The 14333-nt window shown below is 38.8% G+C and overlaps 1 protein-coding gene across 4 annotated transcripts in view; it reads right to left on the bottom strand.

Annotated features, from left to right (window-relative positions):
• Positions 1–14333, bottom strand: part of DCLK2 (doublecortin like kinase 2) — a 79439-nt gene that overhangs the window by 33835 nt on the left and 31271 nt on the right. For all 4 annotated transcript variants that reach the window (XR_009274728.1, XR_009274729.1, XM_058804382.1 and 1 more), the window contains exon 3: positions 1821–1923. Coding sequence is in view for 2 of the 4 variants with exons in the window: in XM_058804382.1 (XP_058660365.1) it covers positions 1821–1923 (103 nt within the window). In the remaining 2 variants the exon portion in view is untranslated. The remainder of the gene's footprint in view (positions 1–1820; positions 1924–14333) is intronic.

The following is a 14333-nucleotide window of genomic DNA, read 5'->3' as shown; positions in this document are numbered from 1 at the left end:
TGCCATTTTGGTAATGCCATTTTAATCCCTATGGTTAGCATCGTTAGCAAATCACTCCCAATGGGATCATAAATTTCTCTCCTTATTTTGTCCCTGATGCCAATGCCATCATTAGAATGCCATGTCATCATAAAAAAATTAGGTTGAGCTGTATGCCCTGCCAGTCACGTATATAACCTGCTTTTATCCATAAAAACCCCTAGAGCCTTTAGAGGAAGCAAGGACCACCAAAGCTGAAGAGATAAAGGAAAGAAAGAGGAAAAGGCAAGGAAATTAGATCAATTAGTCTGTGCCTTGTGTAAGGGGAAAAGCAAATTTACAGCTTTAAAATCTGCTAGGGAAATTAGTATTACAGCCAGACTGGGATTGGCATTGTGATTCAATACAACCATGCTCTTCCATTCCTTCATAAGAATAAAGTAATTTTTTAGCTGTTATACTATGTTAAAAACCACCTTTTTGGTCATCCCCACAATAACTGACTCAACATAACCAAGCAGTTCAGGAAAAGCAGCAGCCTAGCAAGAACAGCAGAATGGGAGGCAGTTGAATCCTCCATCCATCCAAATGTACAGCCAGTGGGCAGATATACATCTGTACTTTCTGCTGCAACTGAGCATTTTGTAATGAAATAATGACATGTGTAAAAATTACAGGAACAGAAGGTGCTGTTGTTTATATATTAAAAAAATTTAAATTCTTCATTCACAACGTGAAGCTCTTCTGGAATAATCTGATTATTCTTGCCAGGGCAAGTTTTCTTTACAAGAAATTAATTTTTTTTTCATAAAAGAAAATCAGGGTGTTTGTACAGCTCAAACAATAAAGAAAGAACAAAACATGTCTAGTAGGGCCTGTAGTGATGGAACAAGAGGAGTGGTTTTAAAGTAAAAAACCACTAGATTCAGGCTAAATATAGGGAAGTAATTTTTTATTGAGCAAGAGGTGAAACACTAGAATAGGGTGCCCAGAGAGGAGACAGATGTCTCACCCCAGGAAACATTCAATGGAACTCTGAGCAACCCGAACTTTATTTTTGAAGGTGTCCCTGGTCTTGCCAGGAGTTGGACTACATAGGCCCTTTAAAGGTCTTTTCCAGCTCAACCCATTCTACAGTTCCATGAACATGGAGGAAAAAGACCCAAGATCTTTAATTTGATGTTTCAAGACAATTCCAAAACTCTCTGGTAGAGGACTGCCTCATCCTTGAACTTACATTACAAAGTTTTTCATTACAGAAAAACAGCTTTCATAAGCAAGTTCAATTCATGATCTGCCCAAGGCAGACAGAAGGGCACAAAGTTCCAGATTATCTCACCTCCTTCCCTACCCAACATCCCCTATAACCTCAAAATATACACAAGGCAAACACTTGGTCTATAGCAGACAAGACTGGAGTGTGTGAATTGTCTGGCAGGGTAATTCAAGATGGGAAATGAGCATGGCTACATATGAGATTTTTTAAAAAAAATCTCATGAAGAAAGCAGTATGGAAGTTATCTTACAGTCACAGATGCCAAAAGTGAACATCATTAACAGATTTTAGATTCATTAGATCCATGACAGAACATTTTATAATTCAATTCTGCTTTCCATGTAACTTTAGGGACAGTGTCTCTTCTGGATGAATTTGGATCAGGTTTGTTGGCACATTTTAACAGGCTTACAGAACCCAGACGACGGTTTGAAAAAAACTTTTTCATCCATTGGAAAACATCCTCCCATGTATATTTTCCTGAATCACACCATTCTTGAGGGTTGAAGAGGGGAATGGGATGGAGCATTTCCTGGCTGAGTGGGTTCAGGATGTGCAGCCTTACCGCTGTGGTCCAGCACGAAGTCATCCTGAGCATAGCGGTACTTCTCCGGCCCGCACGCGATGAACACGTCGTCATCGCCAAAGAAGTCCTGCAGGCATGTTACCTGCACAGCAAAACAAACACACGCACTACTTTCAAAACTAAATCTTGAGTTAGACAGCAGCAATTAATAAGTTTGTCTTTACCTTCTCACAGTGATACCTTAACATTCATTTGTAATGACAAAGCACTCCAGTTCCTCAGCACGTCAGATCTCTAGCAGTGCAGGAAACACCAGGGCCAGGAATGTGAAATATGACTGCCCCTCACCTCCAAAAACTCTTACATTTAGCACCTGTATTTTTGCTTATAGTTACATAAGCATGCTGATGACTTCTACCTATAACTGCACACACATTGCTTTGACAGGAACATCTGAAAACACTATTCAAATATCAAAGATTCATGTATTAAGAATACATTAATTGCTTGTGGGAAGATCTGTTGAATTAAAGTGATTGCATCTGCAAATTGCTTTTTTTATGTTCTGAGGCATTTAATTTCTATGTTTTAATGTCCTGCTAAAATAAAATCATGAAGTAATTCTCCTTTTTATTAAAAGGTATTTCATATTCAAGAAAATAAAGAAATAGAGCCCTTCCATGCTCTTTGCAGTTGTCTGTTCTTAATTATATGGGTAATGATTCTACTTGGATAATAATGTTATCCAAGTAATGTATGTCAAGAAGGATTGGGATATCAGAAAGAAAAGATGGTTTATACGTTCTCTGAAAACACTAAACCAAATAACTTGAAAAAATCTCCATCCTCAGAAGTCAATAAAAATCACCATATGAAGGAGCAAGTGTCTGCTTTCAAAACAGTTAAAACCAAAAAGCTACAACAAGAAATTCCACTCATTTTAATTCCCTTGTGAGGGAAACAAGTGTTTGCAGGAAGCAAGCTATTTTTTAAGATGTAAACGTATTAAAATTTTAATGTATAGTTGTTTCCCTTTTTTTTTTTTAACATTGCATGCCCACATGAAATTTAGTAGTGGAAGTTAAAATCATGTGGTAAAGCCATGAAATCAAAGAAGTAATACAAAAATCTGCTTTTAGAGAAACCAGCCTTGTTCTTTCCCAGATACCTGTCAAGACCATTTGCCTATTTCACCCACTGTGATCACAGCAAACACCAGCAGAAGTACAGGCAAGGCTCTCTGGTGCCTGCAGTATTCCAGAGCCGCTCGGAATGCCCGTGACCCCGAGCTCCCCGCAGGAACTCTGGCACAGGGCATTCCCCACCAGCACTGGGGTTGTCATGGCAGCTCCCCCAGGAGAGCAGCCAGATCCCCAGCCCAGAGCCACTCACAGCATCCAGCATTTGTGTCACTGTGTCACGCAGCCAAAGGGCCACAGCCAGCACCAAAACCCTTTCATTGCCCCCTTACTGATGCAGGGACAGTTTGCTCTCATTATGAGAGAGATTTTCAGCTCTGCCTGAAACTGCTGCTTTTAGTCAGCCAAAGAGGCACGAACAACTGGATTCAAAAGGCTGCACAAATTTAAGAGAAGTTTTGCCAACTTGGGATTTATTCCTCTCTGCTTAATAAACAAGAGGACTCATCATCATTTCCACAGATTTCTGGAAACCAGCTCTGCCAAGCCAACAGGAAAAGCTGTGAGAAAGCTTCCAGAACACATCACGCTCACCCAGAACACAGCAGCACTGGCAGGGCATGGGCAGAGATGTTCTGTGAGGTGCAAGCCCACACTCCAAGTCCCCAAAGCTGGGAGCCATCTCCACAAGCTCTGCCTGCCCACCACCGCTCCTGCTGCCCTTGCAGTGCTGTTTCCAGCAGGCTGGAGTTAAATGCTGTGGTTTAGAAGTGCCTAAAATGAATCTTTCGGTTCTGATTGTGAGCCTCGCCTCACCTCACCCCTTAACCCATCCAGTCTAATGTCTGAACTGAGAGAAAGGGAGGAAGCAATGACAGATTTTATGTCAGAGTCTAGGAAATACACAGGGTTATAATGCAAGCAGCAGCATCCCTTTGTTGTCTGCAGAGCAGTTCTACAGAGTGAGGCTCAGATCTGTGCACAAAAGATGACAGGAGCACCCTTAGAAATGCTCCGGAAAATCCACTGAAAACGGCTACTAGGAGTGGGAATGAATAAGGAATTCTAAAAAACGTGTAATTCCCACATATCCCTCCCCACATGTTCATGTACATAGAGCTTCCCCAGGCAAAAATACTCAGGAGTAATCCTGAGTGCCAGTGATGAGATAAGCTGCTGAAGGTGAGACACAGCACCTGTATCTTGGAATTCAGGCTGAGGGCAGCCTGTGCCTGCTCCCACGGGGTGTGCCTGAGCCTGTGATTCCCACCTGGCAGTCACACACCAAGACACATTGCTGTAAAAGTATCGACCTTACTGTAAAAGTGTTAAATACAATTATAACTGAAAGCCAGACAAACACTGCTATGAGAAAGCTTTACTCAGATGCTTGCTATATTCCAACAGGGAATACTCAAAGTTTCCCTTCTCCCCACAAATATTTCAGAGTGGCTACACCTAAAATACACAAGAATGAGAAAAGTATTGAACAAGTGTATGCAGCTTAGAATAAAGACCTGCTAAAATTTACCAATCCCAAATCACCCCACATTATGAGGTGAGGAAAGCATTTGCAAAATTAAATTCATGGAAATGCATTTTTATAAAAGCACAACCTAATAGTTATTTTTCTAGGCTTTTAATGTAATAAAGTCAAGTGAGGATTTCTCCAGGTGTAAACTGATGTTAAAATGAAGTCTTCATCTCCTACAGAATTAAAACAAATGTATACACAGCAAATAAAAGATTTTTGCTCAGTGTTCAAAAAATTACTGAGTTGAAATTATTAACTTGTTTGCATGTAATTTTGAATGCTGCAAGTCCACCATGGTGTAACTCACAAATCACATAATTCCATTCCAAAGAATATCTGAACTTAGGTCGAAGGAGAGGGGGTTTTATTACTTTAATCAGGGTGCAATCAGTTCAGAATTTTATAAGCAAAAAATCTTGAAAAGTTTGGTTTTTTTTAAGTTTCATTAGCTGTGGGATCTGTGCATATGAATAGGATGTCAGGTATTCCAGAAAGTTAGGGAACAAGATGTAGTTTATCAAACTAGTGTATGGTGCTTCTCTTTCCACTATCCATCCATAATCTTACCCACTCTTTGTCCCACTTAGTGCTAAAAGCACTTTTCTGTTGACTTTGCATGTTTCAATTAACATGTTTAAAATGTGTTAAACCCTATTTATTTCTAAATGCAACACTCTTTCCCAGACAAACATTGCCTGTGACCTGGTAACTCCACTGCTATCCCTTTCATTAAAACAAGAACTGACTCACTCATGTTCCTCTGAGAGCTCAAGGCTGCTCAGGTTGTCTTGCTGCACTGCTTGTCTTCAAAATACGTCTCTACACACAGCAGAGTGGAGAATGTGTGAGTGAGACTGCATTGCTTTTGTACTCAGTCCTTCCCTCAGAATCCTTTCACTGGCATTCTCTCCACAGCTTTCTGAGACCATGGGCAATCTACTCAGGGCATCCCTGCCTCTTGATGGGCTCAAAAAATACCCCAGCTGAAAGAATGAAATCTTGAGACACTGGGTGAAGTTTCTGACAAACACAAAGACCTCTCCTAGAGAGGCACATGTGACTAAATATGCACTAAGTTACAGGAGTGTCAGATATAACCACAGCTTGTAAGACAAATACTGGTCAAAGCACTACAAAATCTACAGCTAAAGGCACAAAAAATGTGATTTTAATGCAGAAAAAAACCCACAAACATGGGGCATTGAAAAAGAAGGGAGAAAAACACATCTCTTTGAAAAATCATATTCCTGATCCACTGCTGTCTACTAGTGCAGTGCTTTAATGTCACATACACCCATCTTGTTTACCTTCCACAATAGGCCTATGTTTCTGACAAACATTTAAAACCAAAGAAGTTTGCTCTTATTAAAGAAATACTCCTTCAGTCAGGTCAAGCCAGTGGATTAGAACATACAAATTGTCATCCATATGGAAATCCCTTTCCCCTTATCACCATACATGCCTTGAAATGTGATTTACAGCAATCCCTACTTCCACTGCATCTAACAAACAGAAGATACATTCCCTCCAGAAAAAACATGAATAATGATCAACTGTTTATAAATAGAATTAAATACATATTTATTGATTGCCCTTTATGATGAAGATACAATGGGCAAAAAAAGAAACAAATAGATGAAGGTTTATCCAGAAAATATTCTTCCTAGAATCTTCAGAAGAAAAATACTTTTTAAAAAAAAAGGAAAAAAAAGAGAGAGAGAGAAAGAGTGTGTGGAGCCAAGGAGGTTTTATAAACACTGAAAAATTCCTGGAAATTCAAATTCCCAGAAATCTGTAGCACTCAACAGAGTTCTGTGATCATATATCAACAGTCCCCAGCCAGAAGCTTGGTGGGTAAACTATCTCTATTCCAGCTTCAACAAATGTGCTTCATTCTAAATGTAGAAGGAAGGGCTATAAAGACAAATAGTTTGGCTAAATTTACTATGTCTGATTCCATTGAAATAATCAGCTTCAGAACTGCACAGTTTAAACCTGAAGAGCCACACCCTGTGTCTGGGGAAAGCTCCTCTGGATGACAAATTCTCAGCACAGCTGAAAATGGATCTAAAACATCAAAACTTGAAAAAACACGAGAGATTATACATATTTGTTTTAACAAAAGAAGAAATACTTGTATCTACTTATTTCAAGAAAACAGGATATGGCGTAAATATTTTTTAAAAGGAAGCACAGAACATACAAGGCAGAAAAAAACAAGGAAAACTAGCATGCACAGCAACAGCTGGATTTGTGAATGTATTTTCAGCTCAGCAGCTGAGACAGGCATTCGAGGCTGAAATTCTTCAAGAACTACAGTGGTTTATTTTCCCCATGAATTGCTGAGAAAAAACGAGAACAATTTTTTAAACATCAGCATGACAAATCTAGATGCAACCTCCCTGCTACTGCCTTAATTGTGAGGAGTCTCCACATTTTTTGTAGGAAATGCTGCTTCTCTGACTGGGACAGATTATAACTGTGCTGCCCTGGCAGTTCTGCCCTTTGCATCAACTCTTCTTCTGAGTGAGCAAAAGTAAAATATTTATCTACTTTACCAGTCAGGTCATATTTGCAATCAACATTTTTATTTCCTCTTTTGAAATACTTTTAGCACTGCCACTTCCTCTTCACTGCCATTCAGACTTAATAAAATTCTTGCAGTGTTTTGTGAAGCTGCCAGCCTTTCGTTTCCAGGGTTTATGGTGCAAAATGCAAGGAAAGCATCCTGCACAAACAGGTCAGTTGTCTGTCTGCCATTTCAGCTCCATCACCAACAGGACCAGGCTTAACTTTCCAAAGGAAGTTTCCTGTGGGCAGCCTCAGGAACTCAAAAAGGAAGGTGAAAAGGGCATTCCCACCCTTCCCTACTGAGTACTGTGATTTTCACACAGGAGTTTTTACCTTGGAAATTCCCCTTGGTTCTGCTCTTTCTCAGAATAACCTGACCAAGGGAAATGGGGGATGTGTTTTACCAATATTCTCAATTAATTACTAAGCCATCAGTGACCTTCATGACTACCCAAGAGGCACACAAGAAGTTCAGTACTAAATTATGGCAGCTATTTGCCTGGTTATCCTGAGTCATGTCTTGTGACATGTCTTCAGTGAGGAAATAGCCAGATGGGTAGCTAGAATACACCCAGGAAGGAGAAATACTGAGAAAAGTCGAACCAATGAGACCATGACATGCCCTTTTACGAAATACTGCAATTGCCAGTATTCTTTCTTTAATTAACAACCTATTCACTTCATAGAAATGACAAGGTGTCAAAGGCAAGTATGCTAAGCAATTTGGGAGCAGGCAAAAAAAAGAAACCGTTCAAGGGCCAGCAGCCCACACTGTACACAAGCACAGCAACAAAACTCCCTGCTGCATCAGATCTGTAGTAAAACTGGAAAATCAGGTCAGACTGGTAGGATTCCTGCTGGTGTAATGAAGAAGCACTTGACACTTGCAAAAGCTTCTGTTCCTCACCAGCTTATGTGAGTCCCCTTTGACAGCTCTACTACAGAATCCCTCTGGGAATTCCCAATGTGCACAAAACTACACAACACCAAGAGAAGGGTAGGCAAGCTGCTAACCTCTGACTTAAGGCTTGACAGAGCTCAAAAGCTGCAGAGACTTGCCAAATCTGCCCAAAACAGCTTTGGAGTAGGCTTGGGAGCCCTCAAGTCTGAGGACATAAAGCTGTGAGCTTGGTAAGACCCTAGACACCCACACCTTTCCTGCTGGCCATAGCCATGAGGACTATGAAAGGCACCACAATAACTTCCCCAACAGTCAACTCCCATGAGGTCATTAGCAGACAAGAAGGGACAAAAATCCCTCCTTTGTTCTCTGGAAATAATTGGAATTAGGTCAAATGCCTCTTAATTTCGGAGGCTCAAATGCACAACTATTTTGTCTGCAAAGGAAACATGAAATATGGTAACAGATTGGATCATGCTGAAAGAATACAAAAGTATCAACTCTGCTGCAAAATTTAAAATTCATTACTTGATCTTCTGTTACATGACTGTGCATCTTGACCAGCAAAATTGCCTCAGATATTAAAGAGCATGTTGAAGGTCCTTTTCCTCTACAGTTAATTTAAGTAATTCACTTGGTTTTTGGTGTACTCTTACTCTAAAAGTTCCTTTAAAACCCATGTCATAGGTTAATTTTAAACTTCACAGCAATCCCACTGCAGTCAATGAAATTATTCACATTCATGAAGCCATGCACAGCCACAGCTTGGCAAAGGTCTGAGGGCTTCCTCAGCTCTGCTGGACACTGCAATAAACTATGAAATGAATACAATTTCTAGGTCAGAGCTTCCACAAGACATTGTCCAATTTACCACTTGAGGTTTGGCATCTTGCATCCTTTTGTTTTGACCTTCAAGTTTAATAAAGTCAGTAAGCTATGAGAGAAAAACAAAGTTTTCTGTTTCTAACAATTTGTAAATGTTGAATTTGTCTGTCTTGGATAAAGGGAGCTCATTAACCTATTTAGGAAAACAGAAAAAAGGGGGGGAAAAAATTGAAACAAAGACCAAAATGAGAGCAATTCTTCTAGGTCAGCTTCTTAAATGACTATTTAATCAGTGGCTGTGTCACATAATTACAGTCACCATTAGAAAATGAACCTCTTTCCACTGATATTCCATGACAAGGAACAGCAGTGAGAAAAGGAGAAGACAAGCCCTTTCCATCCCACAGGGAATCTAAGGAGTAAGAAAGGAAACAGAAATGTTAAATCTTTGCCTGCTGCCTGGTAAACAGAAAAAGTCTGGCAGAAAGCCCAGGAAACGCCTATTACAGTATGACAATGCAGAAATACCGAATAAACAGACTAGTCAGGTCACCACAACTCACACAGCCCCACAGCTGGTGGAACAGATGACAGAACAGAGCACATCTCACATTTTAGTTTTTAATCTCAATTTCAAAAAGATTTTTGCATAAATTTTTTAAACATCTCAAAAATTTAATTCTGAAAATGAACACACGTGGAAATAGAAGATTGCATTTGGGTGTGATTCAAACACATCATCCTCACTGCAATGGAAATGACAGAAAGAAAAATATGCTGTAGGAATATGCATAAGTTAAAGTGAGTTCCTACATATATCTATTTCTTAAGGACTTCCAGTGCAGTAGGACTTCCTGGGAAGGTCTGCTCACCGGTTTTTCCAAAGGGCAAAATTGATCTGTCTGCAAAATGGCATTTCAAATATTCAAACTGAATTGCACTGATTATGTGCAGCTATTTAGATGTCAGAAAATAACAGTTGAAATGGACTAAAATCCTGGAAATCTTGAATAATTTTGAATCACTCTGTACAACTCATCTGTCTCTATAACACAAAACACCCCTGAACAACCCGTACATCAGCCTGATCCACTACTTCAACAAGAGTTGATAATTTCAGTACATTAAACAGTGAAATGTAATGCCATGCTTCTCAGTTTCATGAGTTACACAAAGAAACAAAAGCCTTACTAAACTTGCAGTGAGTGGAAATTGGAAACAGAAAATTAGCAAGGGCAGCTTGTGATTGTGAACATAATCCAGTTTGTCTGAAGAGAAAAACAAACAAGAGGATTTCCTGTTACAAGACAAGGATCTCTTTGCCCATAGGTGCATTAATCACAGCAGCTCACCAGTCAGCATTGCAGATTCTCTCCTTAAGTGGCATAACTGGGAACCCTAATACAGAGCCAAAAATAGCACCTGACTTCACACAGCTAACCTTCCATCCCACCAAGCAGCTAGGCTAAAAATAAAAGCTACTTGTATTATGAAAGAACATTAAAAGGAAAAGGGCACATATAAGGACAGATATCTGGTTCACCCAATTTAATCAAGTCTTACTGATTTAATGACACCCTGTTCCACAATACAAATGCAGTTAAATTTTAAGTTTTACCATTTTTTTTCCATAAAATCACCTACCCTGCACTATTATAGAAATCATGCCTTTGGCTAATCACCCTACTTGAAAAGCATGGCATCCACATAATATGGAAAACTTAAAAAATCCCAAAATTGTATGGGCAAATATTCTATGTACTTTCAGTTTTTTTGGTTCTTCAGATCAGAAGAGTTTCTGTAGCATTAATCAATAACCTATTGCAATCCTAAGTTTCCAGTGTTTATGGGCAGACAGTTTCCTGGAGACATTACAGAAGCTGCAGCTCTTTAGATGAGAATTATTTTTCCACAGACCAATAAGAAATCCAAACTCAGTTTGTGGCCAGTGTAGAAAGAAAAAAAGAAAAGGCATAAATCTGGAAACGTCCTTTGATGACAGGTACAAATAATTTTTCATGACTCTTTAAGCTTTAAATGAGAGATTTATAGTTTTACACTGGAACAGGTTGTCCAGCAGGACTGTGGGTGTCTTATCCCTGGAGAAAATTCAAGGTCAAGTTGGATGTGACTTTGAGCAAGCTGATCTAGTTGAAGATATCCCTGCTTATTGCAGAGGGGTTGGATTAGATGACATTTAAAGAGCCATTCAATTGATAATTCTGTGATTCTGTTTTTTCTATGGCTTGAATGTTCATGCAGGAGCTACTAAATTCAGTTTTCTACTCAAATTCTATTAAAAATCAAATTAAGTAATTCTAAGGCACAAAATATTAGTTGACATGCATGATTCACTGAAATTTAATATTGTTATGTAGAGATATAAAAAATCCATTGTTCTCTTAGTTCCTGTGTCAAGGGTTTCATCTTGCAGTCATTCAAAGCTGTTTTTCATAGCACTGCAATGGGAGGGGAAAAAACTTTCAGTGCCCTATTAATTCAGGTCTCTCTCTCAGTCCTTTTCCCTTCACAGACACTACTTCACATAACAACAAACTTGATAAAATCCATAGAGCTCCTCACAGATTGAAGGATGCTTTTCACATGTATTTTAAGTTTTGGTAATTTAATGTTATTTTAGCCCTTAAGACACTTCATTTATTTACTGTTCTATTTGTTTCATCATAACAACAACTGTACTTCTAACTAAATTCACAGTTCTATTTTTGTAATATTACCTTGCAATGCTAACAGCTTGCTAACCAGCACACACAGCTTTTAATGATACTTGATTCTTGAAGTATCCTCCTCAGTTAACTGCAAACACCGGAAGAAAATTCAGCTTATGGATGTTTTCTCTATGTACCATTTCAAACAATGACATTTCACAGATGAAAGGACTGAAATTCTGTGTAAAAATACATCCATATAAAGTGTGGAGGCATTTTGTGCTCAGCAATTTAACTTCCTTGCTTACTCTGCTTTGCCTGTCATGAATTATTGAGGTCTGTTGTACTTGCAGCTTTATGCAAAAACTGGAACAGCTATGCTGGGCTAGGGGCATCAAATAAGAAAAATGAGGATATAACTGATTAATAAAAGGATGAGAAGCTCAAAAATGTGAAAAAAAATTAATCTACCACAGGAAATAGAAACTACTTTTTATCCTGCTTTCAAAAAACCAGTAGAATCTCATTAGCTCCCAACTTCAACCAATATTACTTCCAAGTCTGCTGCAGCTGCTGCTTCTGAATTGCTTTAATAAGCTGGTAAACAGATGTAAAACACATTTGAAGACATGGAAATGTGTTTGATTTCATGTTCAGACAGCAAATGTATTACAAATACACTTTAGGTACTGACAAAAGAACAGATGCATCAATACTGTCAGACCAGAAGAAAAGGTGTCTCCATGAGTTTCTCCTTAGAACAAAACCCAACAAAGTGCTGCACATGCTTCTTCTTAATATCTGGAAATCTCCGTTCTTCCTTTTAACAAACTTCCACAATTTCAGGAAGAAGAGCAAAATGGATGCCCCACCCCAGATACACAGAACTAAACCCCTGCCCAATCCTCCAGATCATTTAAGAGCACAGATAAGAGGAGCTAAACCCCATTTATCAATCAGTCGGCTTCTGTGGCATCTGCTGAGGCTCATTTTAAAATCACACCACAATACTTTCATTGCTATACTGCTATTAGCAGACTGGAACTCAACTTTGGTGAGCTAGGCAGAGGATTTAGGTGACTCAGTACCTTTTATTTTCTGAGTTAAATGCTGACTCAGGATGGGTTTTTCTTTAGTTGAAGAGTGAGTAGATCAGAAGGCAAAGATGCTTAGAGGGCCATATTCAGCAGTAGGCTGCTAAATATTAAAAGCCTCTAAAGTAGTCTGGATGACTCTTTCTGCTGAGCCAGAAGAGAAGAAATGCTGCTGAACACTGGAAGCATCTGGGTAGCATCACCATGTTTTATGGACCTCTGTATCAATCACATCAGAAGTGCTTTCAAAAGGCATGAGGAAGTTCATTTCATTTTGAAACTATTAGCTCAGAAATCATTAATTCTATCTGGAAATAAATTTTCAGAGACCAGGAACAAGACTTCATAGATTGTTACTGAAGATCCATTTCAAAACCTTTATTATTTTTTCTTTCTTTAAATAAGGTACTTTTAAGATATATTCCAGCCTTCCTCCTTCTGTAAGACACTGAACTATGAAGTGTAGAGTGGACCAAACACAATCATAAAACCATAACATCAGTAACAGTGAAGCTCAACACTGAAGATTTCAGCTCAACACTGAAGGCTCTGCTCAGAAAGCAATGCTGGCATCCTTAAAGAATTTTCACTTTCTTCCACTTCTATCTGGCATAACTTGAATCCATGCATTCTTCCAAACTCCTAGAGTTCACTGAAGAGCAAATATCCCTTGTATTTACACAGAATTATACATTTATTCCTTGTAATACAAACCTCTTTTGACTCATAAAGCCAATTTACATAATGGGAGGCCCAGTGCAAAATTTGGGTTGGTACAATATTGAGATTCTGGCCGACCAAACCTTTTCAGTGGTTTGGCAAAAGCTATTTTTTTCCAAGATTCCATTCAAGATAACTACTGCTAAACTGACAGTCTCCCAAGTTTCTGCTTTTACAATAATAAAGTCAGAGTTCACTAAATGTATTTTTTGTTTGAGGGCTGCTTTTTCAATTAACTCTTTTTCCTCTATCTAAAAAGGAATTTAGAAGCCTTAATACATTACTAAAAGACATTTCAATACAGTAATAAATGGGAATTGGGGTATTTTTGTTAATTTCAGGGGGGGTTTCTTGTTAAATCACCAGTTCATGAAGCATTTCATCATACTTTGTCTGCAGGATGCTAAACACCGTGTGTATCAGACTTCATTATTTGCACTGCATTGATTATATTTTTTCACAGACAGAAAACCAGCAAATGCAGCAGTCGGATCTCTTCCAAGTCACATCGTGTGCAAAGCTAGCTAGTCTATAAATTGGTGATCATCTATTTCTGGCTAAATAAACAAACACAAACAACAAGGAAAACCTCATCTGCCTCAAGCTAAGAACTAAGACCAGGCTATGGAAGTGGAAGCAAAAGTTATTCATGTGATTAATGAGAAAAAGTTATATTGCTATATCAGTAAGAGTAGTTATGAAACAGTTTTGTGCTACTGCTTCACCATTGTGTGGAGTTTATTTCTGTTTAACTAGTTCTCTTTAACATCTTTATGTATCTATCAAATTTGTTTCCAATTTTGATGCAAGAGGAGTTTTCAGAAACATTACTTAAACTGTAAATATAGATAAAAATGCAAACTATGTTTCAGTTTACAACAAACTGGGAACAGATGAGGGCTGCAATGCTGCACAGCTAGTGACAGGAGTTCAGTGATACAGAGGCTGCTCCTTGTGTTCCCGACCCTAAGCTGGTCTGTAGCACCTAAGAACAGCAAATGCAGCCTCAGCAAGTGAACTGCATTGTTATTTTGCTCCGAATTAGAAGCTACTGTAGCTGCGATGTTCTCTGGTAGCTTTAATTCTGTTTCCATCACAG

This window comes from Ammospiza caudacuta, chromosome 4, assembly GCF_027887145.1.
Source record: "Ammospiza caudacuta isolate bAmmCau1 chromosome 4, bAmmCau1.pri, whole genome shotgun sequence".
NCBI lineage: Eukaryota > Metazoa > Chordata > Aves > Passeriformes > Passerellidae > Ammospiza > Ammospiza caudacuta.
The sequence above is the reverse complement of the archived record's forward strand: the minus strand, read 5'-3'. Positions and strand labels throughout refer to the sequence as shown.